This window comes from Neovison vison, chromosome 8 (assembly GCF_020171115.1).
Source record: "Neovison vison isolate M4711 chromosome 8, ASM_NN_V1, whole genome shotgun sequence".
NCBI lineage: Eukaryota > Metazoa > Chordata > Mammalia > Carnivora > Mustelidae > Neogale > Neogale vison.
In genome coordinates this window covers 26311008-26337131 of record NC_058098.1, presented here as the reverse complement: position 1 = coordinate 26337131, position 26124 = coordinate 26311008, and the positions used below count along the sequence as shown (strand labels likewise).

The 26124-nt window shown below is 38.5% G+C and overlaps 1 protein-coding gene across 5 annotated transcripts in view; it reads left to right on the top strand.

The window, feature by feature from the left end:
- The window catches only part of TPX2 (TPX2 microtubule nucleation factor), a 60356-nt gene that overhangs the window by 18672 nt on the left and 15560 nt on the right, over positions 1–26124 (top strand). For 4 of the 5 annotated variants that reach the window (XM_044263272.1, XM_044263274.1, XM_044263271.1 and 1 more), the window contains exons 3-11: positions 1071–1193; positions 6263–6386; positions 13750–13878; positions 14757–14885; positions 17669–17790; positions 18890–19041; positions 20095–20263; positions 22847–22988; positions 24116–24332. In XM_044263272.1, coding sequence (XP_044119207.1) covers positions 1071–1193; positions 6263–6386; positions 13750–13878; positions 14757–14885; positions 17669–17790; positions 18890–19041; positions 20095–20263; positions 22847–22988; positions 24116–24332 — 1307 coding nt within the window. The remainder of the gene's footprint in view (positions 1–1070; positions 1194–6262; positions 6387–13749; positions 13879–14756; positions 14886–17668; positions 17791–18889; positions 19042–20094; positions 20264–22846; positions 22989–24115; positions 24333–26124) is intronic. The other variant, XM_044263275.1, reaches the window with a different exon arrangement.

Below are 26124 nucleotides of genomic sequence, written 5' to 3'. Positions count from 1 at the left end.
TCATGTCTTTATCCTCCATATTAAAAGAAAATCAGTATGTAATGGGAGAAAAAAATGAGTCTCTTGCAGCTGCACTTATTACGTATAATGCAGTATCCAAATGTGGTGGCACATGCCATTCTTTTTAATAGTATGCTGGTGGGATCCTGAGAGGAGGAATCTGTTGAAAGTGGTGTTGAGGAAGGGTGGAGAAGAGGGCCAGCTGCCCTACAGGGGTGTTCCCTGTGTCTCTTTGCTTTACTGAAACCCCAAGGAGAAGTCTGGGTTGTCTATTCCTTTATCTAAGTTTCTTTAAAAAAAAAAAAAACAAAATAGGAAATATTAGTACAAGACACTATTAAATATAATGTAGAAGAAAAATTAACTTTACTATTCTTTCAAGACCACTTTAGTTCTAATATATTATTTTCTAATTCTCTTCCAAATAATCGTATCTCTTTACATATTTGCAGTCAGGGTATGCATACTCGGTGTTATTTGCTGGGCATCACCACATTCCTGAAGCTTCTGTCTGTTGATAGGCTTTTGGTAGAAGAGACGTTTCACTGCTTTGGGTTAACTTTTGGGCACAGCAGAACCTAAGATAAAATTCCTGAGAGAGCCTAGGTCTGTTCTATCCTCACACACCCACCTCTTGCCACTGTGGGTGAGGAACCTCAACTCAAATAGACCATAGTACTTCCCTTGTAAGCCCTGCAGATCTTAATAGCTACAGTTTTCTTTGAGAGGAGCCGGATGTATTAGGCCGGTTCATGCTTGTACGGTCCAAATGTGTATCAAGTAAAAGTAAGTAGCTATTCACAATGCAGAGTCTGCACTTCTTTTCTATGATACATTGTTCAATGTTGCCAGTGTTTTAGTGGTAGTTTTGATAGTTTTTACAGTCTCTATCTCTGACATATAATGTGTACTCATTTCTTTTTGATCACTAGAACTTTGTACTTGCCAAATGCATTACAAGTGTACCAGTAGAAGGGTTTAGGCCCCATTTAAAAAAAAATGTGCAGGGTACTGATTTATTTTACTTCCTTGCTGATTGTTTAAATGATGACACTCTTCCCTTTTCACAGAGGAGAAGGCCAATTTGGAGAATAAGTTTCCTGGAAAGAATGGCATAGCAGGGCTTTTTCAGGGCAAAACCCCTCTGAGGAAGCCTAATCCTCAGCAAGCTATTGTCACACCTTTGAGACCAGGTAAGAAAGATCATCTTAGAAAAAAGGTGCTTGGTAGAATGATGAAACAGTGTATTAAGAGCCAGAGGGATCTGGGGAATTACCTAAATGTTGTATCCTTTGGTTTATTATTGGTGAAGTAGGCTAATTCATTTCATGGTGAATGTGACACTAATGATGCACTATACTTTTTTTTTTTTTTTTTAATCTCTTAGAACTTAAGCTAACATTGACTTTTACTGCCAGATATATAACTCTTTTCTTTTTATGACAAGATTTAACCTAACCTGAGTCTGACTGGGAACAAAACAGCATGAGAAAAGAACGTACTGTTTGCCATTGTACAAGGATTCTTTGAGTCATGCATCTGATTTTAAAAGATAATTGACATTTAGACTGGTGGTTACTAAGTCTGCAGAATATTGTCTGTTTGATCAGAACAAAAGAAGCATTTTTTTAAAGAACAAAAGCATTTTTAAAGAGATCATAAATACTTAAAAATTATTCTTTTTTTGAAGTAATAGCTATATTTAGATATAATTCACCTGTACAAATCACCTAAAGTTACATTTCCGTGAGGTTTTTTTTTTTTAATGGCTTGGTTTTTATTTTATTTTAAAAATATTTTTATTAACATATAATAATGTACTATTTGCCCTAGGCGTACGGGTCTGTGAATCATCAGGCTTATACATTTCATAGCACTCACCGTAGTCTGTGTTTTTTTATAGTATATTCATAGAGTATTATACAGCCATCACCACAATTAATTTCGAACATTTGACTATGACTCTTATAGGTAAATCTGAAACTGGCTTCAATTAGTCCATTAACTAGAGGAGTCATACCAGGAAATAGCTGTATTTTTAGTGAACTTTTCTAGTTTACAGAGTCTAAGCTGCTAGGATGACTTTCAGATAATTATTTCATGAGTACAGATGACATCTGTTGAATTTGGGATCAGGACAAGGACCCTGAATTTTTGCATCCACTCTCTTTCTTGTAGAAGGTATTAGAAGTGTATGACATGTTTCACTTGACATGCTTAGAATGCCTGTGGCCTGAGTGCTGTATCCTCAGGTGAATTTCATTAGTTCATTACGTGTGGCAGATTTTCTGTTGCTTTGGTGGTCTTTGTACTTTCTTGAATTGAAAGAATATATAATACTACCTAATTTGTCAGCTCAAGACTGTTTTGTCAACAGTGTGCCCCAAAGCAAGAAACTTCTTCTGGGCCTGTCATGTGCCAAAGACCATACACACTGCTTATGTGCATGCCCCTTAGACCCCTCAGAGCCTGTGTTCTTTTATATTACATATTCTCACCTATTAGTTTTGTTCCCTCTGCCTCTTAATATATATGAAAAGTTCCTACTCATCATTCAAGGTCCAGCTCAAATACCTTTTTTCTCTAACTAATTTCCTGTATTTGTGTTCCCAAAGTTCTTTTCATACCTCTATTTTAATTTCAATTTCCCATTGTATTGCTAATACAAAGGCATATGATTAATTTTTATATACTGATCTTTTATCCTGCTACCTTCTAAACTCACTTAATAGTTTTATTAGGTTTTGTAGACTCCATCAGATATCTTGTATTTATTTCTTTTGAAAGATTTTACTTATTTATTTGAGAGAGAGAGAATGTGAACGAGAGAGATAGAAAGCATGAATGCGCATGCACAAGCTGGGGGTGGGGTTGGGAGGAAGGGAGAGACAGAAGCAGATGCCCGGCTGAGCAGGAAGTCAGAGGGTATTTCTATCCCAGGACCCTGGGATCAGGACCTGAGCCGAAGGAAATGCTTAACCAACTGAGCCACCCAAGTGCCCCTAGATTCCATCAGATTTCAGATGATCATGTCATCTGCAAATATCCCTTATTTATTTATTTTTGCAAATATCCCTTTTATTTCTTTTTCTTGCATATTGCACTGACTAGAGCCTTCAGTAAGATATTGGATAGGAGTGGAAAGGGGTAGACATGCCTGTTGTGGCATTTAGGTTTTCACTATTAAATATGACATTAACTGTAGTTGGGGTGTCTGGGTGACTTAGTCAGTTGAACATCTGACTCTTGATTTTGGCTCAGGTTGTAATCTCAGGATGGTAGGATTGAGCCCTGCCTCAGGCTCTGCACTCAGCCTGGAGTCTTCTTGTCCTTTTCCCTCCCACTCTGCCATCCACTCCCTTACCCGTGAGTGTTTATGTGCCCGCGCGTGCGCTCTCTCTCACTTTCTCTCTCAAATAAAAAAAATAAAATAAAATCTTTAAAAAACTGTGCTGTTAACTATAGTTTTTTCATAAATACCCTTAATCAAGCTGAAGAAGTTACCATCTATTCTTGTTTTGTTGATAATTTTTATTTGTCATGGATGTGAAATTTTGTCAGATGCATTTTCTACTTATATTGAGATGATTATATGATATTTTTCTTTTTTTGGTCTGTTAATATGTTAAATTGCACTAATTTTCCAATGTGAAGCCAACCTTACATTTCTGGGATAAGCTCCAGTTGGTCATGATGGTATTTTTCTTTGTTTTTAGGCTCAGTTTGATACATTGTTGTTGAGAATATTTCTTATATTATTGATGAGGGATATTGGTCTGTGGTTTTCCTTGTGATGCCTTTGTTTGATTTTGATAGAGAAAAGCTGGCCTTACTTTAAATATTCCCTTCTTTTCATTTTTCCTGGAAGAATTTGCATGGAATTGATATTATGTCTTAAATATTTAGTAGAAGTCACTATCGAACCCAACTGGGTCTGAAGTTTTCTTTGTAGAAAGGTTTTTTTTAAAAGATTTTATTTATTAATTTGACAGAGAGAGAGATCACAAGTAGGCAGAGAGGCAGGCAGAGAGAGAGGGGGAAGCAGGCTCCCTGCTGAGCAGAGAGCCCGATGTGGGGCTCGATCCCAGGACCCTGGAATCATGACCTGAGCTGAAGGCAGAGGCTCAACCCACTGAGCCACCCAGGCGCCCCTGTAGAAAGGTTTTTAACTACAAATTCAATTTCTTTCTTTTTTAAAAGATTTTTATTTATTTATTTGACAGAGATTGCAAGTAGGCAGAGAGGCAGGCAGAGAGAGAGGAAGGGAAGCAGGCTTCTCTGCTGAGCAGAAAGCCCGATGCGGGGCTTGATCCCAGGACCCTGGGATCATGACCTGAGCCTAAGGCAGAGGCTTTAACCCACGAGCCACCCAGGCGCCCCTACAAATTCAATTTCTTTAACAGATATAGGTTATCTCTTCTTGAGTGAGTGTTGGTAGTTTGTGTCTCTACTAGCTCCAAATTACCTGTTATTTAGAAGTATATTTTTAAATTTCCAAATATATGGAGGGAGGATTGGTTCTAGAAATTGTCTCTGTTACTGATTTCTTGAGGGATTTAATTCCATTGTGGTTAATGAACATTACTTGTGTGACTTGAATCCTTTTAAGTGTTTTGTTTCATGGCCCAGAATATAGTCTGTCTTGGTAAATATTCTGTATGCACTTCAAAAGAATGTGTATTCTGCTGTCATTGAGTGGAGAGTTACATCAATGTCAATTTGGATCAAGCTGGTTGATAGTATTGCTCAAGTCTTCTATTTCCTTATTGATCTTCTATCTAACTGTACTGTTATTGAAAATAGAGATAATGAAATCTTCAACTATACTGTTGAATTGTCTATTTCTCCCTTTAATTTTTTCAGTTTTTCCTTTATGTATCTGGGGCTTTGTTATTTTGTATATATATGTTTGCTATTGTTATTTCCTCCTGATGAGTTGACTGCAACATATTTTTGTTAATGAAGTTTTATTGAATACAGCCTTACACAATTGCTCATATGAGTTAGATTCTTACTGATTTTTCTGTCAATTTGTTCCATAAATTAGAGGAAGAGATTGAAATTTCAGGCTATACTCATGGTTTTTTCTATTCCTTCTTCTATTTTTTGCTTTGTGTGTTTTGAAGGTCTCTTATTCAGTACATAAATATTTAGGTTGTTTTGGCATCTTGAGAAATTGATCATTTTATCATTTTGAAATGATCATCTTTATCTCTGGTGATATTTTTTGCTCTGAAATCTGCATTGATGTTATATCCATTCCAGCTTTCTTTTGATTAGTGCTAGCATGATGTATCTCTATATTTTAAGTGCATTTTTACAGGCAACATATAATATTTATTTTTTAAAATTTTATTTTTAAGTAATCTCTGCACCTAATATGGAGCTTGAATTTATAACCCTGAGATCAAGACCCATATGTCTACTGACTGAGCCAGCCAGGTGCCCTATAAAAATTTTATATCAAATTTTTTACATTAATTTAAAAAAATTTAATCATCTCTGCTTTTAAATGGGGTAAGTGCCTCTACTGTAGCCTTGATATAATGCACTATCATTTTTGTTTGTTTGTTTGTTTCTTTTTCTCCCTTCCAGAAAAAAATTTCTTTAGGGAATGAGCCAAATGATTGTTTTCTGGAATAAATAATGCATGAAGTGTGTTTTCATAGCCTAACTTTTCTTCCATTTATTTGGTTAGGGTTTTTATCTTTTGTCAAGGCTCAGTTCATAAGCTATACCAGCAAATACTATTTCTTCCCCTTTACTTGACTGTTCTTTTTCCTTATTATTTTTTTCTCTCCTTATTCTTATAGTACTTTTTTGTTTCTGTTCCATTATGGCCGTAGTAACATAAGAATATTTTATGATAAAGTAACTCCTTCCCCTTCATGCCCTTATCTCCCCTTTCTCAAATGCTATATCTTTTAACTCTCAGTGTTTTTAATTTCTGGAAGGGAGAAAAGCTGGTGGGTATACCCATAATGCCAGATAATATGATTGTATCAGCATTTAAAGACAGAGCTGCGTTTCTCTGAGTTGGTGACTTAGGCTGGCAGATAGGCCTTAGATCCTACATTTCTGCTTCAACCAAAGTAGATTTTATAAATTGGACTTCCGTGTAAGATGTCACCGGAATTAATGGTTCCACTACTTAGAAGGGATACACACACACACATACACAAATAGATATGTATGTCTCTACATGTCTCTCCAATGTTTTCCTTGGGATTCTGAGTACTGACTAGTTTTTGCTCTCCCACAGTTGACAATACTTATTACAAAGAGGCAGAAAAAGAAAATCTGGCGGAACAGTCCGTTCCATCAAATGCTTGTTCTTTGGAAGTCAAGGGAACCACCTCAAAATATACTCCAGTGCAGCCTCAGAGGTAAGACTGTTTCAGGACTCAAAGTGGTGGTTATATTAATGATGTTCAAAGAATAATTATTGTCAGAATACCTACTATTCTAGACTATACTACCTACTATAATACCTACTATACTAGACTCTTTATATTACCTCATTTAATCTTCATAATGTTTATGAGTTATAGATAGTATGATTAATTTATTGATAAGCAAGTTAGAGGTACTAAGTTGCTTGAAGTTTGTATCAGAGCAGAATTCAGACTGATCAGTTCATTTCCAAAGCCCTTGCTGTTTGCACCATCAATATGGATTGTAATTTACTTGTGTAAATTATGTAAATATGGCAGATTTTTTTTCCCGATTATAGGTTGTAAGTACATTTCATAAGGGCAAACATTATGTATTCTTACTGTGCCTGATGGTGTCTGGCAGGAGCAGAAGGTGAATAAATACTTGAATGAATGAAAGGATGAGTTGATGGGTTAAGCTGCAGTCTTGACACTGGTGATCTAAAAACATTTCATGTCTTTGAATATTGTATTTGTATCAGTATCCTTTTTTTTTTAAAAAAGAGAGGGAATGAGTGTGGGGTGGGGGACAGAGAGCGAATCTTAAGCAGGCTCCAAGCCCAGCACGGAGACCGATGCGGAGCTCAGTCTCCCAACCCTCAGATCTGACCTGACCTGAAATCAGGAGTTGGATGCCCAACCACCTGAGCCACCCAGACACCCCTATTGCTTTATACCTTGATGTTACCTAGAATATCTTCAAGGAAGAGGAATGGCAAATGATATTATTTATATATAGATAATATGTATTGTTGCTCAGAAGTGATGAAGTTACAGTTTGCAAAGCTTCATGTTGTCATAAGGGTATTGCCTTTTGAGGATAGCATCATATAAGCTTATCCTAATCTTTTTTGATAAAGAAGCCCATTTTATTATTTTTTTAATTTTATTTTTTATTATTATTTAAAAAAAGATTTCATTTATTTATTTATTTGAGAGAAAGAGTGAGTATGTGAGTGGGGGAAGAGGTAGAGGGAGAGGATTTCAAGCAGACTCAGTGCTGAGTGTGGAGCCAGATGTGGGGCTTGATCTCACACCGTAAAATTATGATCATAGCCAAAATTAAGAGTCGGATGCTTGGGACACCTGGGTGGCTCAGTTGGTTAAGCAGCTGCCTTCAGCTCAGGTCATGATCCCAGCGTCCTGGGATCGAGTCCCACATCGGGCTCCTTGCTCGGCAGGGAGCCTGCTTCTCTCTCTGCCTCTGCCTGCCGTTCTGTCTGCCTGTGCTCGCGCGCTCTCTCTCTCTCTCTCTCTGACAAATAAATAAATAAAATCTTAAAAAAAAAAAAAAAAAGTCGGATGCTTAATTGACTGAGCCTCCCAGGTGTCTAGAATAAAGAAGCCTGTTTTAATCAAAGAATTCTGTGAAATCTCAATCAACCATATATCACAAGAGATCTTAAGAGATTGCTACTGGGTGATTCTGTGGTTTCTGTTCAATGTTTAGGTTGTGAATGAATCCTACAGAAAAGGGACCCAGTATCTTAGAGATTTCTTCAGAATTCAGGAAAGTGTTAGTGTCTTCAGAAAGTGTTATGTCGAGGTGCCTGGGTGGCTCAGTGGGTTAAGCCACTGCCTTTGGCTCGGGTCATGATCTCAGGGTCCTGGGATCGAGCCCCGCATCGGGCTCTCTGCTCAGTGGGGAGCCTGCTTCCTCCTCTCTTTCTGCCTGCCTCTCTGTCTACTTGTGATCTCTTTCTGTCAAATAAATAAATAAAATCTTTAAAAAAAAAAAAAAAAAGACAGTGTTATGTCTTCACTAGTGTATGATTTGTGTATGGTTGCTAAAATTATCTTTCATCCTGACTGAATTCTGAATGCTTTTTGGAAGTGATGGTGTGACAGGAATCCAGCTACTCTCAGAGTTAGAAGACCTGAGTGGTTTTTGTTTTTGTTTTTTTAAGATTTTATTTATTTGTCAGAGAGAGAGAGAATGAGAGGGAGCGATCTCTTAAGGAGGCAGAACGGCAGGTAGAGGTGGAGAGAGAAGCAGGCTCCCTGCCAAGCAAGGAGCCTGATGCGGGACTCAGTCCCAGGACCCTGGGATCATGACCTGAGCTGAAGGCAGTGGCTTAACTGACTGAGCCACCCAGGTGTCCCTGTTTTTTTTGTTTTTAAGGCAGGTACCTCTACCACTCAAAATCTCAGTTTACTGGGAATAACCATATCCCTCAGTCTTGTCAAAAAGGGCCAAATAAGATAGTATGTGATAGTACTTTGTAAATGATACCGCATTATCAAAATGCATAATAAGAGGTAAAACATTAGTGCCGTTAATCTCAAATCTCAGATTTTTCTGACTCCAGAGTTGTCTAATCTGGAAAGACATGGCAGCTGGGATAGGAAGTTATAGACAGTCAGGCAAATTCCCTACTATTTTATTTTCACATGGTTTCAGTAGGCTAAAAGATCGCCAAAACTTCTTCAACACAGAATAGTTAAGAATCAATAAGGCCTTAGTGTGTCATAATAATTTTTCCATGAAGGGGTTGCTTTACCACAAATATATGTTTTAATTTTGGTATCTTATCCCTTAGCCATTTCTCCCTAAAGACACCCAGCAATTCTTCTCTTGACTTTATAGTATCATTGTATGTTGAATTTAAGTAATGGTCTAAATGGTTCTATATGGATGTGCTTTGTCTTTCTTTCTAGATTTTATGATTCTCAACCCATTTAAAAAAATTAACTAATTTTAAAAAAATTAACTAATTTTGCTGGGTAATAATTTGCATATAGTAAAATATATAGATCTTGAGTGTATGGTCTGATTAATTTTTTTTTTTTAAGATTTTATTTATTTATTTGACAGACAGAGATCACAAGTAGGCAGAGAGGCAGGCAGAGAGAGAAGGAAGCAGGCTCCATGCCGAGCAGAGAGCCCGATGTGGGGCTTGATCCCAGGACCCTGAGATCATGACCTGAGCCAAAGGCAGAGCCTTAACCCACTGAGCCACCCAGACGCCCCTGGTCTGATTAATTTTGACAAATGCATACCACCATGCAATCACAACCAAAATATATAGAATTATTTCCAACACTTCAGAAAGTTCTCTCATTCCTATCCCTATATAGTCAAACTAAACTGCTTCTTCTGCCTTCTCACCCTCTCACCCAGAGGCAACCACTTTTCCAATTCCTGTCACTATAAATTATTTTGTCCTGTTCTAGATATTTTTGTAAATGGAATTATATATATTATTCTATCTGACTTCTTGCGCTTAGCATTTGTTTTTGAGATGCATCCATGTCATTGCATGTATTGGTAGTTTGCTTCTTTTTATTGCTGATAATAATTTTTATTGAGTGGATATGCCACAATTTATTTATCCATTCAACAGATGAAGGACATTTGGGTTGTTTCCAGTCTGGGGCTATATAAAGCTGCTATGAGTAGTTGAGGACATGTATTTCTTTTGGGTTAATACTTAGGAGTGCAATTGCTGGGCCATAAGGTTAAATGTATGTTTATAAGAAACAGCCAGAACGTTTTCCAAAGTGATTGTCCCATTTATAATCCCACTAACAATATATGAGAGTTTCAGTTGCTCCATATCCTAGCCAACTCTTGATAGTCAGTCTTTTCAGTGATATTTCATTGTTTTTAATTTGCATTTTTCTGATGACTAATGATGTTGATCCACATTTTCATGGGATTATTGGTTATTCATGTATTTGCATACATAGCTGCTGCTTTTTTAGTCTGGCTACCTGTAGTCTCCCCTGGGTCTGCAAAGGTTAGAGGTCAGCCAAGACTCTGAGTAGAGTTTATACTTAGGTTTAAGCGTTCATCCTCTGTGGTTTTCTTGCTTCTGAAGTTTTGCATCTAAATTTTCAGCCTTTCTGCCTGCTCTGATGTTTGTCTACTGACACCTCAAGCTAGTGAGATGTTATCTTTGTGCCATCCTCCTATATACACAGTGGGGAATCTACTTCAAAAAAAGCAGCAAACTCACCAATCTTATCTAGACAGTTATGACTTTTAAGGATGGACTCCTCATCAGTTTCTGCTTGCCTTTTTGCTGGGCTTCCTAGGTCTCCCCTAAAATACAAATGGTTTAGCTGTCAGGCAGGAATTATACAGAGTTTTTGCTCAGATTTTGAATGACATCTTTTCTGTAGCTCTTTTGATTTTAGGATTTTCCTCTAAATTACCAGCTGTTATACTGGCCTTGAATTCTTCTGCTATCTCTAGCCAGTGAGACTGGAATTTTCTGCTCTTGGAGCTGCTACGTTTGGGGAGTACCTCAGGCCAAAAAGCTACTAACTCATAATACTTACCTTTTGCAGTTGCTGTTTTTCATGAATAAATGTTCCTGTTTTCTGCCTGCTTTTGGTCACTTTCCAGCGACATAGTTGTAGTTTTATGTTTTGTCTGTGTTTTATAATATGCACTCTTCATTACTCATTCAATACATCCATTACTTCATTCCTTATTTGAATAAATTTGCTCTTTGTTATTCCATGTATTATTTTTTTTTTAAAGATTTTTATTTGAGAGAGAGTGAGAGAGATCACAGAGGGAGAGGGAGAAACAGACTCACTGCTGAGCAGGGAGCCAAGTGGGGCTCTATCTCAGAACTCTGAGATCATGACCTGAGCTGAAGGCTTAACAGCTGAGCCACCCAGATGCCCCTCCATATATTTTTTTATGAGTACTTTCTTTTAGTAATTAATATGAAATATTTGCAGATGAAAGATAGACCTTTAGTAGGAATTGCTTGAAAATCCAGGAGAATGGATGGAGGGAAAACTGATATGTGATTGGCTTATGAGTTGATAATTTCTGAAACTGAATGATGAGTACTTAGTAGTTTACTATATTATTCTCTTTATATTTAAAATATGCTTGATATTCTCCATGATAAAGATTTAAAAAATTGTGACTTCTATGTAGTAGCATAAAATTCTGAATATGTAATAATGTCTTTATAATGTTTAAGGACTTTTATAAAGAAAGTGCTTCGAAAAAGAAAAGAAAAACTAAATAAGATGTAAACAAATGGCAGGGCATACCATATTTATGGATTGGGAGACTCAGTATTGTAAAGATGTCAATTCTCCCTAAGTTGTCTATAGATTCAATGCAATATCTATTAAAATCCCAATGGTTTTCACTTTGGACTTTGATAAATTGATGCTAAAATTTTTTGAGAAATGCAAAGGTCTGAGAATAGCTAGATACTTTTGAAGTGTCTAGTACATAAAAGGCATATTATTATGAAGCTGCAGTAATTAAAACTTTATGATAATACTCAAGGATTAGTGAGACCAGTGGAATCAAACAAAAATTCACTTTCCCATATATGAACATGATATATGACAAAGATGTTACCACAGATCTGTGGGAAGTAGTGCTCCCTCCCCCCCCTAACAAAAAATGCTTGACTAGTAGATATCCAGATAGATAGAATGAAGCTTGGTCCCTACCTCACTCCATATAAAAGTTAATTCTTTCAAGTTTATTTATTTCTTTATTTAAGTAAACTCTAGACCCAATATGAGGCCCGAACCCACAACCCTGGAATCAAGAGTTTCATGTTCCTGACTGAGCCAGCCAGGTACCCTAAAACAGTCAATTCTATGTGGAATTATAGATCTAAATATGAAAGCTAAAGCTCCTATAAGGAAGTAAAGGAGAATATCTTTATGATCTTGGAATAAGGGAAGGTTTTTTTTTTTTTTTAATAGTATACAGAAAAGCACTGAGCATAATGGAGAGGGCTATTGATGTACTTGCGATATTTATCTAATCAAATGATACCATAAAGAGAGTGAAAAGCCAACCTCCAGAGTGGGAGAAGTTACTTCTAACACATAAAACCTACCAAAGAGCTTATATTCATAGTATGTAAAGAATTCCTACTGATCAGGAAAGGATTGACTTCCCAGTGGAAAACAAATAAGAGGCTTGAACTAGCACTTTATCAAAGAGGATATCCAAATGGCCAGTAAACATATGAAAAGTTGCTCTATCTCATTGGTAATCAGAGAAAAGCAAATTAAAACCACAATGAGGGGCGCCTGGGTGGCTCAGTTGGTTAAGTGTGTGCCTTCGGCTCAGGTCATGATCCCGGGGTCCTGGAATGGAGCCCCTCATGGAACCCTGCTAAGTTGTGAGTCTGCTTCTCCCTCTCCCCTTGCTTCTCCCCTCTGCTCATGCTCACTTGTACTCTCTCTGTGTCAAATAAATAAACTCTTAAAAACAAAAAAACAAAAAAAACACCCTCACAATGAGATTTTACTCAATACCAGCTAAATTAGCTCATCTGAAAATACCAAGTGTTCAGGAGTGTGTAGAGCAGTGCAGACTTTAATATAGACTTGCTGGGGTAAGCATAGATTGGTATAAGCACTTTGGGAAACAGCTTTAGTTGATATAACCAATGCCCTCTGACCTATCAATCTTAAAACTTACATACAACAGCAACATGTGCACATGGAGACATATATGAAAATTGGCAGTAAGCTGGATAAATAGTGGTACATTACTGCAGTGACTGTTATGCAAGCATTGAAAATCACTGAATTAAAGCTATATAAATTATGGTGGTTGATTCTCACAAACATAATGTTGAGTGAAACAAACCAGACAGAAATAAATACATGTAGTAGTCTGATTCTATTATCTAAAGGGGTTTTCTTTGTTGTTGTTATTCTTTGTATTTTGTTTTCTTTCCAAACTAATGTACCATGTTTATGGAATGCATGCTAAATGGCAAAACAATAAAGAAAAAGTAATGATAACTATAAAACAAGTCAGATAGTAGCTGCTGCCAGTGTTATGTTTCTTAGCCTGGGTGGTGATTTCATGAGTCTTCACTTTGTAACCTTTCTTTTTTTTCCCACTTTGTAATCATTTAACTTAATTTTTGTTTTGTGCTCTTTTTTGGTATATGGTATATTTTACCAGAAAGCGGGAGTGTGGCTAAAAAAAAAAGGAGAAAATATTCACCTTAGTCAATTACCAGGATACCTGACTCAAATGTCAGGTCGGACAGCAATTAGCTATGTAGCAGGGTCAAGTCACCTCATCTTTGTTGACTTTTACCTATAAAAGTACAGAATGGTACTAGGTGATTACCAGTACCTTAAAAAAAATTGGCTACATATAAGTACCAACATTTTATGATGAAATTTCAAAAGCTATCAGTAAGACAAGAAGAGATTAGGTTTTTAGAGTGGAAATAATACCATTAAACTCTCTGTAGCCCTTGGCAGTTTGACATACTTTCACATTTGTGGGGCATAATTGCATATCTGTAGTAGATGTATTCATTTCAGATAAATTTTGTCAATTCCTGTATCATAGAAGATCTACTAGACTCTCTGCTCAGAAAGATCTGGAACAGAAAGAAAAACATCATGCAAAAATGAAAGCTAAGAGATGTGCTACTCCTGTAATCATCAATGAAATTCCGCCCTCCAAAAAAATGAAAGTGTAAGTAGCCACAGCTTCTCTCAGTTGGCGTAGGTTTTACTCCTGCTTGCTCCCATGGTTCATAGCAATGGTGCTTGTTCTTATTTTTATCAGTTAGGAATGTATTTTGCTCTAAGTAATAGCCTATTCAGCTAGAGTAGTTTAAGGACTAGTGATTTATTTGCTTCAGAGAATTTGCTGTTGGCTTTGGTTCAGTGACTGAACAATGCCAGGCAACATCTCTGCGTTAGCTTTTTTTCAAACTTGTTACTCAAGATGGCAGCTCTGTTTCTCAGCTTCTGCCTTGTGCTTGTTGTAGCATTGTCATAAGATAGCTGCTATGTTTCTAAGTATAACATCCACGTTCAAGAGAAGAAGGAGGGTATGGCAAAGGAAGAAGGGCAGCACCTATATCACAGAAGTGAAAAATTTCCAGAAACCCTGCTTATACTTCAGTTACCCTACTGGATCACTTGGATTCTTCCTTATTGCAAGAGAGGGTGTTGAAACAAATACAGTGCTTTTGCCTTTGGATATTGCTGCCCCAAACAAAATTGGAGTTCTGTTAATAAGAAAGAAAATAGAGTAGGTATTGGGAAGGCAATTATCTATTTGCCATTTGTGCATTTGATAATGAGCCGTTGGAATCCCCCCCCCACGCTCCTGAACCATCATCAGACAGTTCTCACCTTGACTTCTACTGGTGTTCTCAAAGTTTACCCATAGTATCCATTGGTACATATGATCAATGGTGTATTGGAAGACTCTTGCGGTTGAGACATGCTTGTTGTCCTAAAGAATGAGAAAATTTAAGCCGTACGTGGTAGTTTTGGGGAGGAGGGTACAGCAGGGCATGCTTTAGTGAATTGAGAGGGTTTTTTTGTCCTTTTAAACTAAAGTTCTAACAATAAAAAGAAGCCAGAAGAAGAGGAAGAAGGCAGTGCTCACCAAGATACATCAGAAAAACACGAGTCTTCCCCAGAGAAAGCCAAGGGCAGACATACTGTGTCTTGTATACAGCCTGTGAGGTATGCTTCTTTCCTGAATTTAAACTTTGTCAATAGAGTAAAATTGTAAGTAGGTATATCTGCGGTCTGGAGCACATGGAACTTGGGAAATTCATGAAGCTATAACCATGGTGAGGTGAATTGTTTTATATCTTGGGGATGCTCATCTTAAAAGTTGAGAAAAATAGACTTTAAAAGCAAATTAATCTGGGAAACAAATTATGGAAAGGGAAGTGGGTGGGGGGATGGGGTAACTGAGTGATGGGGATTAAGGAGGGCACGTGATGTGATGAGCGCTGGATGTTATATGCAACAGTGAATCACTGGACATTACATCAAAAACTAATGATGCACTATATATTGACTAATTGAATTAAATTTTTAAAAAGAATATTTTTAAAAAAAGCAAATTAAAAGAAATATAAAAGGAAAAATTAAAGGTTCTTACTACCTGAATTGAACAGTTCTAATTTTTCCAAGCTCCCTTCTGGTCTTTACTCAAGCAAAAAATATATTTTCACAATCAGTGTACAGGAGCACCTGAGTGGCTCAGTGGGTTAAGCCTCTGCCTTCAGCTCAGGTCATGGTCTCAGGGTCTTGGTATCAAGCCCTGGCCTCGGACTCTCTGCCCAGCAGGGAGCCTGCTTCCCCCTCTCTGCCTGCTTCTCTGCCTGTGATCTCTCTCTCTGTCAAATAAATGAATAAAATCTTAAAAAAAAAAATAAGTGTACAAACAACTTTGGATTCTGTTTTCCTTGCTTGCCATGAGAATATTTCATTTTTTTCCCTGTACTACTATAAATTCTTCACATTTATCCTTTTTTAATAGTTAATAGTCTATCAAATTATATTTAACTATTTCCTGTTGAAAATGCAGTTACCAGTTTTTCACATTATAAATAATCAGCAAACATCTTTAGTGGCAGGGACTTTTCTTTGAGTAGTCTCTTTAGGCTAAAGAAAGAGAAATTCCTTGATTATAGGGTATGACTAGTGTTATGGCTATCGATATTAATTGCCAATTTGGTTTCTTTTTTTTTTTTTAAAGATTTTATTTATTTATTTGTCAGAGAGAGAGGGAGAGAGAGTGAGCACAGGCAGACAGAGAGGCAGGCGGAGGCAGAGGGAGAAGCAGGCTCCCTACCGTGCAAGGAGCCCAATGTGGGACTCGATTCCAGGACGCTGGGATCATGACCCGAGCCGAAGGCAGCTGCTTAACCAACTGAGCCACCCAGGCGTCCCTGGTTTCTTTTTTTAATTTTAACTTTATTTTTTAATACATATATATATTTTAGAGGGAGGAGGGGCTGAGGAAGCAGGGGAGATAGAGAATCTTAAGCAGACTCCCTGCCCCTACACAGAGCCTGTTGCGGGCTTGATCTCACAACACTGATATGAACTGAGCCAAAGTCGAGAATCAGATATCCAACTGACTGAGCCACCCAGGTGGCCCACAAATTTTATTTCTGAAACGGATATGTATGAATTTACAGTGCCATCAGCTCTGGATGAATATTTTGGTTTCCTTGTACTCTCATCCACATCGAATTTGTTTTTTTTACATTTAAAATTGTTTCAAATTTAATTGATATAATGTTGATGGCATGAACTTATTTTAATTTTTATTTGATTACTGACAGGATTGTACTACTGTTATTATAAGCATATTTTCTCTTATGTGATATGTAAACATATTTTGCATGTTTCCTCTTGGGTAAATTGTCTGTTTCCTTTTCTGTTTATAAGTGGTCTTAGTGATAGTCTTATTGCTAAGAATGGCTACTCTAGGGGCGCCTGGGTGGCTCAGTGGGTTAAGCCGCTGCCTTCGGCTCAGGTCATGATCCCAGGGTCCTGGGATCGAGCCTCGCATCGGGCTCTCTGCTCAGCGGGGAGCCTGCTTCCTCCTCTCTCTCTCTGCCTGCCTCTCTGCCTACTTGTCATCTCTGTCTGTCAAATAAAAAATTAAAAAAAAAAAAAAGAATGGCTACTCTAAATTGAATTTTTACTATGTGTTAGGTACTTCAGAAATATCTGATTTAATAGTCACAAATATTCTATGAGGATAAATAATTATATTCTTCATTTTACAGTGGAGGTAACTGAGGCTCAGAGGGATTAAATAGTTTTCTAAAGATCACATGGGCAGAAAATGAAATGACAGGGTAGGGATTTGAGCTCTGGTTGGTTTTTTTTCTCCTAAGTCTGTCCTCTCTTAATCACAGTGTGTATTTTATGTAGACTTTTGTCATATTTCTTGCAAATACTTCCCCATTCTACTGGTATTTTAATCTTGCCTTTTCTTGTGGCCTAAAAGCTAATCACTGTATAGTCAAATTTATGAGTCTTTTGTATTATCTTCTATAGTCTATTTTAGCTGTCGTTTTGAGAAATTTTCAATATTTTTTTTTAAAGATTTTATTTATTTATTTGACAGAGATCACAAGTAGGCAGAGAGGCAGGCAGAGAGAGAGAGGAGAAAGCAGGCTCCCTGCTGAGCAGAGAGCCCGATGCGGGACTCGATCCCAGGACCCTGAGATCATGACCTGAGCCGAAGGCAGTGGCTCAACCCACTGAGCCACCCAGGCGCCCCGAAATTTTCAATATCTTGATATAAATTGTGAATCAGGTTTTCTTTCATAGTGTTGCATAATTAAGTCAATATCAATTTATCAGAATACTTTTTGGTTTTGCTGATTATCTTATCACAGGTTAAAAATCGAATCTATGTAATACCTTTATACGATTTTGAATCATGAGCCTCTTTCTTCTCTCCTCTCTTATTTCTTTTACTGGTTTGCCCTTAGGCAGAAGATTCTAAAAAGTACTGAGGAGCAAGAATTGGAGAAGAGAATGAAAATGCAACAGGAGGTGGTGGAGATGCGGAAAAAGAATGAAGAATTCAAGAAACTTGCTCTTGCCGGAATAGGTCAGCTTGGCTCTTGTTCAGTCTGATTTATGAGGGGTGCTTCTCATTATCTTCGTAGGGTTTTTGAAGTCTCTAAAGGGAAAAAGGCGTTCTTGGTTAGTAGTCAGTAGAAAAAGATAATGTTTATTGGAAAGCTGGTACCCTTTATATCCCCGTGACCATTCCCTAGAATGTTCTATATACATTGGACCAGGGCCCCGGCTGGCTCAGTCAATAGAGCATGTGATTCTTGGTCTTGGAGTCATAAGTTCAACCCCCAAGTTGGGTAAAGAGTTTACTTAAAAAAAAAAAAAAAAAGTATTACATACACCGGGCCTTTCTTAGAGTGCACTCTTCCTCTCTGCCTCTAATTCTAGGACTCACAGCCATCGTTTGAGGCGTTTTTCTGTGAGACCTTCCCTCATTTCTTTAAGTAAAATTAATTCCTCCCTCCTTTTTCTTCCTAATTCTTTTTCTTTGTATTAGAAAAAGAAGGGATTAGGACTGAGACAGAAGATAAAGCCATTGGGCAGGCCAGTTTTTTGTTGTTGTGTTCCCATTTTAATCCTAGACAGAGGAAAAGAAAGCTGAGTGAATCCAATTGTAGCTACAGAGGGAAAGCAGGACTGAGGGATCCAAGGGGTCAGAGCTCTGCTTTGCTCTGCTCTATAAAAATAGAGTTATTATTGGTGGAGGTCAAAGCTATAAAGCCCTGCTTACGGGGTTAAAAAAGCACCCCTGGAGTTTATAGGGTTTCCCTCTTAGATAGGTTTATTTAAGTATGCTTTTCTAGTCAATCTGTAGCTTTTCCTGTCAAAAGAATTCCAGTTACTGTGCATCTCCAGAGCTATGACCACACCTGGGGGTTGGGATTCTTTTCTCCTTGTGCCACCTTTTTGCAACCTGCATCCGACCCGAGGTCCTCAAACCAAGAGTACTCCGTGAATGAGGCACATACAGTAGTGTCTCTGAGGACCGTTTCAAGGTTTGGGTGATGTGTAGAGAGCGAACAAAGTTAGATCCATGGTGAAAGAAATACCAAAAGGACTAGATAAAGGAGATTTACTGATACTCTCTATTCTTAGTGTTACCTGTGTGTTTTACTCTGCTTTTCACTCAGGGCAACCTGTGAAGAAATCAGTGAGCCAAGTAACCAAATCAGTCGACTTCCACTTCCGCACAGATGAGCGAATCAAACAACATCCTAAGAATCAGGAGGAATATAAGGAAGTGAATTTTACATCCGAACTGCGAAAACATCCTCCTTCTCCTGTAAGTTGATGGGCTCAGTGGATATTCTTATACTAACTTAGCAAGGATTTCAGGTGTAGTAGTTGGGTCACTACTTCTAATAATATAATTGAGAGAAGCATGTTTTTGAGTTAAGATAGATCTAAATCCTCACTTTGCCCTGTTTGCTATGTATGATCTTAGAGAAATCGCTCTGTTTTTCTGGGAAGCATCTTAGGAAGTTGCTGTGAAAATTGAATTGAGAATGTACATAAAGCACATAAAATAATTGTGTGTGGCAAATTATAGGTCCCAGCTTGTTGCAGTTTGTGCTTTATAAAATTCTTGGGGGAAAAAAACACAAAACTTAAATCTACAGAGTTGTGTACAATATATGACAGGGCTTATGGGGGAAAATGGTGTTGGGGCAGATCACTCACACCTAACAGAAGCAGTAAGAATCCTAAGTGAAAAAAAGTAATAAGAATTTCTACATCCATTTGCGGTGGGCATTATTGCTTGTTTAAATCAGTCCTTTGCAGTCTCAGACTCTGGGATTATGCTTCTTCCTTTGAGATATCAATCCTTAAAGAGTTTTATTTCCAATCAGAGATCAGTTTTATGAAAATCAGTCACCCAAGGACTAGGCTTCTTCATCTCTTAGTTTTGGGGAAGATACCTGCAGAGATTCTGATTCAGGCAGCTCTCTAGCCTGATAAAGACCCAGAATCCAAATCAGCTTTTTCTTAATGAGATTGGGGATGAGGACAATACTTTTGCAGCTTTTTTTTTCCTTCTAATTCTTAGAAAACTTGTTCTTGCTGGCTTTAAAACATTGACATGTTTGGGAAAAATCACTTTATTTACTATTGCAGAACAGACCATTTGTTAAGCGCTATGTCCTTTCTTCCTTTTTTAAAAGATGGGAATGGACTAGTTTTAACTCTTGCTCAAGAACTGACAAATTTAAGAATAATAATCTTGGCTTCACCACAGGCCTTTTTTCTTTTGATCCTCTGAGCTAAATATGCGGCTTGTGGGAGATCTGAGCTTTTCTATAACACTTCATTGGGAGAATAACTTCTTTCTTTACAGGCCAGAGTAACAAAGGGATGCACCATTATTAAGCCTTTCAACCTGTCCCAAGGAAAGAAAAGAACATTTGACGAAACAGCTTCTACGTATGTGCCCCTTGCACAGCAGGTCGAAGCCTTTCATAAACGAACCCCTAACAGATATCACTTGAGGAGCAGGAAGGATGATAGTAAGTTTCATACCAATGTTATAGCCTCCCCTAGAATTCCCTTTGCTTATACAAATTTGCCTTTTGTTGAAATCCTAGCTTTCAAACTACAATATGGCATGCGCCTATATGCCGCCAACACATGTACCATTGAGCATCTCTGCACTTTTGCGCCCTACCCTGGCTATCTGTTACTTATACCCATCAACCACCTTGATCCTCCTGATCATTAATTGGCCAGGAATTATACCTTCGCCATGTGTCAGTGTCACAGTACAGCTAGTGACCTATAGAAAATGAAAGTATCCCATTCATTCAGGATTGTGTGGTTACCACTACAAACCAGGCACTGTTGGGTGTAGGGGGTATAGCAGTGAATAAAATGGACTTGGTGACTCAGTGGGAGAGATAAATAGATCATTACATAACACATGTATATTATGTTATCTGTTCATCTATTGATGGACACTTGGGCTGCTTCCATAATTTGGCTATTGTAAATAATGCTACAGTAAACATAGGGGTGAACAAATCTTTTTGAATTAGTGTTTTTGTATTCTTTTTTTTTTTTTGATTTTATTTATTTATTTGACAGAGAGAGATCACAAGTAGGCAGAGAGGCAGGCAGAGAGAGAAGGAAGCGGGCTCCCTGCTGAGCAGAGAGCCTGATGCGGGACTCGATCCCAGGACCCTGACATCATGACCTGAGCCAAAGGCAGCGGCTTAACCCACTGAGCCACCCAGGCGCCCGTGTTTTTGTATTCTTTGGGTAAATACCCAGTAGTGGAATTACTGGATCATGTGGTAGTTCTATTTTTAATTTTCTGAGGAAGCTCCTTACTATTTTCCGCAGTGGCTGCACTAGTTTGCACTCCCACCAACAGTGTGGGAGTGTTCCTTTTTCTTCACATCCTTGCCAGCACATGTTTCTTTTGTGTTGTTTTTCGTTTTGTTTTTTTTTTTTAAGATTTATTTATCAGAGAGAGAGAGGTAGATAGAGAACATGAGTAGACGTAGGGGCAGAGGGAGAGGGAGATGAGCAGACTCCCCACTGAGCAGGGAGCCTGATGTGGGGCTCAATCCCAGTACCCTGGGATCATGATCTGAGCCAAAAGCAGGCGCTGAACCAACTGAGCCACCCAGGTGCCCCATCTTATGTTGTTGATTCTAGCAATTCTGATAGGTTTGAGGTAATCTCTCATTGTGGTTTTGATTTGCATTTTCCTGATGATGAGTAATGTTGAACATCTTTTCATGTGTCTGTTGGCCATTTTTATGTCTTCTTTGGAGAAATGTCTGTTCATGTCTTCTGCCCATTTCTAAATTAGATTTTTTTGGGGTTTTCTGGTGTTGAGTTGTATAAGTTCTTTATATATTTTGGATACTAACCCTTTGTTGGATATGTTGTTTGCAAATATCTTATCCCTTTCCTAGGTCGTCTTTTAGTTTTGTTGTTTCCTTTACTGTCCAAAATCTTTTTACTTTGATGTAGTTCCAGTAGTTTATTTTTGCTCTTATTTCCTTGACGCAGGTGACATATCTAGAAAAATGTTGCTGTGGCCAATGTCAGAGGAATTACTGCCTGTGCTCTCTTCTAGGATATTTATGATTTCAGATCTGACATTTAGGTCCTTAATCTATTTTAAGTTTATTTTTGTGTTTGGTGTATTTTCTGTAATTTTTATTTAAAGCTTTATATAGTTAGAAATAATGGCTGTATATATACTTGAAGACTGGCTTATTTCTAAAATAAATAGATTTGGTTTGTATCTCCTGCCATTAGGTGATCAGATCTAAAGTAGAGGATTCATTCTACATAATTATGAAAATTGACTAGTTTGCCCTGGTCAGGTGAATCAGTGTTTTCTATGAATGATAATGACGGTCTTAAGATTGATGCTTTGTGGGTGCCTGGGTGGCTCAGTGGGTTAAGCCACTGCCTTCGGCTCAGGTCATGATCTCAGGGTCCTGGGATCGAGTCCCGCATCGGGCTCTCTGCTCAGCGGGGAGCCTGCTTCCTCCTCTCTCTCTCTGCCTGAGCCTCTGCCTGCTTGTGGTCTCTCTCTGTCAGATAAATAAATAAAATCTTTAAAAAAAAAAAAAAAAAGATTGATGCTTTGACATAGTTGTTTTTTTTTTTTTTACTTTCTCTATTTGACTTTCTGTGAGAAGTGTTCTTGGTTTTTTGATATAGTTGCTTTAAGGGAATTGACAAAATTGGGAGTTAATACTTGATCTTTAGAAAGGCTTTATTTTAAAGCTGGAATAAGCAAAAATCTTGTGTGTTGATAAGAACCAAAGTATTGGCATTATCAATAGAAAACTGGTACATGTGTAGGCAGTGATGAGTCCATCAGACACAAGTGGATTTTAAGTTCAGAAAATGATGATAGAGTTTACCCAAAGATGGCCTTCATCATACCCCTCAGTAAAAAGTGACAGGCAAGAAGGTGCTGCATGTTTGTCAGGTTGACTGACATGAGCTGAGCTGATTGTGGAGGGCCGCCGCTCTGATCTGGCATCACGCGCTGCCTAACCGAGTCAGCACCTATAGAAAACACAGTCTCAGAGAGCTAGATGAATGTCTGTGATCTTGCTTTACAGTTCTGTTACCCTCCAAATCTGCTGCGGTCAAGATATCCAGAGACCCACAGACTCCTGTGCTGCAAACCAAACAGCGCACAAGGCCTGTGACCTGCAAAAGTGCAGCAGATCAGGAGGCAGAGGAACTCGAGAAACTGCAACAGTAAGTCCCATCAGCAGTATTTGAGGAAGAGTTCTAAGTATCTGCTTTCTTTTCGGTTCTATAATGGGGATAGTTGCTGTTTTTCTTGCCATTGGATTTTTTTTTTTTTAATGGCATTTGAGTTACAGGCTCTCTACAGTCTGTGCTCCTGCTTCAATAATTAAAAAATTAGAAGTGGGAATATAGAGATATCCTGGAGTATAAGCTGGTTAAAAAAACAAATGCAGAGGTTGGGGTGGGAGAACTTACTCAGGATTCCAATTAAGGAGTGTCCTCTGAGCTTCATTTAAGCAAATCTCAACCTTTATGGCTACCCAAGGGCTCATTAGAGCTATTGTTGGTGGAGAAAACTAGAACATAATGTGGTTAGCACTGGAGTTTGTCTCCTGTCTTCTGCTTTCATTCCTTTTTGTACTTTGAGGAGGGGCAGCTTCCTCTGGGTAGAGAAACCCCAATCTTTTTTTTTTAAGATTTTTTTTTTTTAAAGATTTTATTTATTTATTTGACAGAGAGAGAGATCACAAGTAGGCAGAGAGGCCACAAGTAGGCAGAGAGGCAGGCAGAGACGGGGAAGCAGGCTCCCTGCTGAGCAGAGAGCCTGATATGGAGCTCAATCCCAGGACCCTGAGATCATGACCTGAGCTGAAGGCAGAGGCTTTAACCCACTGAGCCACCAGGCGCCCCAAGATTTTATTTTTTTATTTGACAGAGAGAGAGCACAAGTAGGCAGAGAGGCAGGCAGAGAGAAAGAAGGAAGCAGGCTCCCTACCGAGCAGAGAGCTGGATGCGGGGCTTGATCTCAGGACTGCTTGATCCTAGGACTCTGGGATCATGACCTGAGCCAAAGGCAGAGGCTTTAACCCACTGAGCCACCTAGGCAACCTGAGAAACCCCAATCTTTAAAGCAGAGGGAATGTTAGGACTGGCTCCTTTATTCTTTGCTCTGGAGGTAGAGACAATGGCTATGGAGAGAGTCGAATTTTGCTGTGCTTGAATAATCATCATAATTACTATTTTTCTGTTTTGGCCTACTTTGTTGTTTGTGTAGCTTTTATTAACATTGTGTGTGTGTGTGTGTGTGTGTGTGTGTGTGTTTGGTGTTTGTCATTTAAACTCTCATTTTACAGATACAAATTCAAAGCCCGGGAACTCGATCCCAGAATTCTTGAAGGTGGGCCCATCTTGCCCAAGAAACCTCCTGTGAAGCCACCCACTCAGCCTGTTGGCTTTGATTTGGAAATTGAGAAAAGAATCCAGGAACGGGAGTCAAAGAAGAAATCGGAAGATGAACACTTTGAATTTCATTCCAGACCTTGCCCTACTAAAATTTTGGAAGATGTTGTGGTAAGAATGCTTGAGGTTCTGCACGCTGGCAGAAACGTCCTGCTCGGGACCAGATTATCTATCTACACGTTCACAAATGTTTGAGTAGGGCATTGTATTAGGAGCTATAGGTGATAGAGACAGATCAGAAGTGGACAGATCAAAAGTAAGGGAGACAACATATGTATAAATAATATAAAATTAGAAGTGTTCTAAGAGAGGTGACAGTTAAAAGTACTGTAGGAACTCAAGGGAGATAATGATTTCTTCCAGACAGACAGAAGGTTCTGGGAATGCTTTGTGGAGGAGGGAGCATATGACATAAGCCACTTAGGCGTCCCTCTTTTTTTTTTTTAAGATTTTATTTATTCAGCAGCACCTGGGTGACCCAGTCGATTAAGCGGCTGCCTTTGGCTCAGGTCATGATCCCAGGGTCCTGGAATTGAGCCCCGCATGGGGATCCCTGCTCGTTGGGGAGCCTGCTTCTGTCTCTCCACCTCCCACTCCTCTGCTTGTGCTCTCTCTCTCTCTCAAATAAATAAAATCTTTAAGAAAAAAAAATATTTTATTTATTATTTTATTTATTCATTTGAAAGAAAGAGCAGAGTGCAAGAGCAGGGGTGGGAGGGAAGAGAGGGAGAGGGAGAAGCAAACTCCCTGCTGAGCAGGGAGCCCAATGCAGGGCTCAATCCCAGGAGGCTGGGATCATGATCTGAGCTGAAGGCAGACGATTAACTGATGGAGCCACCTAGGTGCCCCTATGTATTAAAAAGAACTCATTTTTAAAGTAATTTAAAGAGAACATTAAATCACTATGTAAATGGAAAACCAGTATTTTTTGCCATGAATAACAATAGTAATAGCTAATAGATAAAGCTTATTACGTGCCAAGGTTTAGTTTAGTTTTTGTTTTTTTTAAAGATTTTATTTATTTATTTGACACAGAGAGAGAAATCACAAGTAGGCAGAGAGGCAGGCGGGGGGTGGGGGGAGGAGCTGGCTCCCTGCTGAGCAGAGAGCCCGATGTGGGCCTTGATCCCAGGACCCTGAGATCATGACCTGAGCTGAAGGGAGAGGATTTAACCCACTGAGTCATGCAGGCGCCCCCCAAGTTTTAGTCTTAAGGTCTTCAATTTGTATAATAACTTAATTAATTTTCATAATAACCCTATGAGGTAAACACTATAGGTCTTACTATTAATCTGTTTTACAGTTAGGAAATACAGAGATTAAATAACTTGCCCAAGATCGTAAACTAACCAATGGCAGATGTGGGATAAATACTAGGTACTATGGTTTCAGGATCTGTGCTCTTATATTAAAATAGAAGGTACCTTTTTAAATGGAAATGTCTTAGGAAATATGTGAGCATTAAAAAAGTAGGGTGCATCCCACCTAACATCCTCTTCCATATTATCTGTCTTAATTTTTAGAAATGCTGATTTAGGAAATCAGGCTGGCAGTTTGTTTTCCTTTGGACATGCTAGGGTGAAGTGGTACATGTGGAGGGGTGCCTAGAGTTCAGTAAGAGTTAAGTGAGATCTTAGAGGACCCTTGTACCAGGTTATGCTTTGTTGAGAGTTCTGGATGAGCAGATCGGCAATGCACTGGGCAAGTAAGTAAGATGCAACCGAATTGATGTGGTGTGTTCCAGGGAAGTGTTTGCCAAATCCCGCTGGTTCTCAGAATCCTCTGGGGATCTTATTACATAAACAGATTCCTGGGCCCCACCCCTGGAGTTTTGATTTGTTATGTGCAGCATAGATTAGAGAGAGCCCCAGTGAGAACTTCGTGTCTGACACACAGTAAGCAG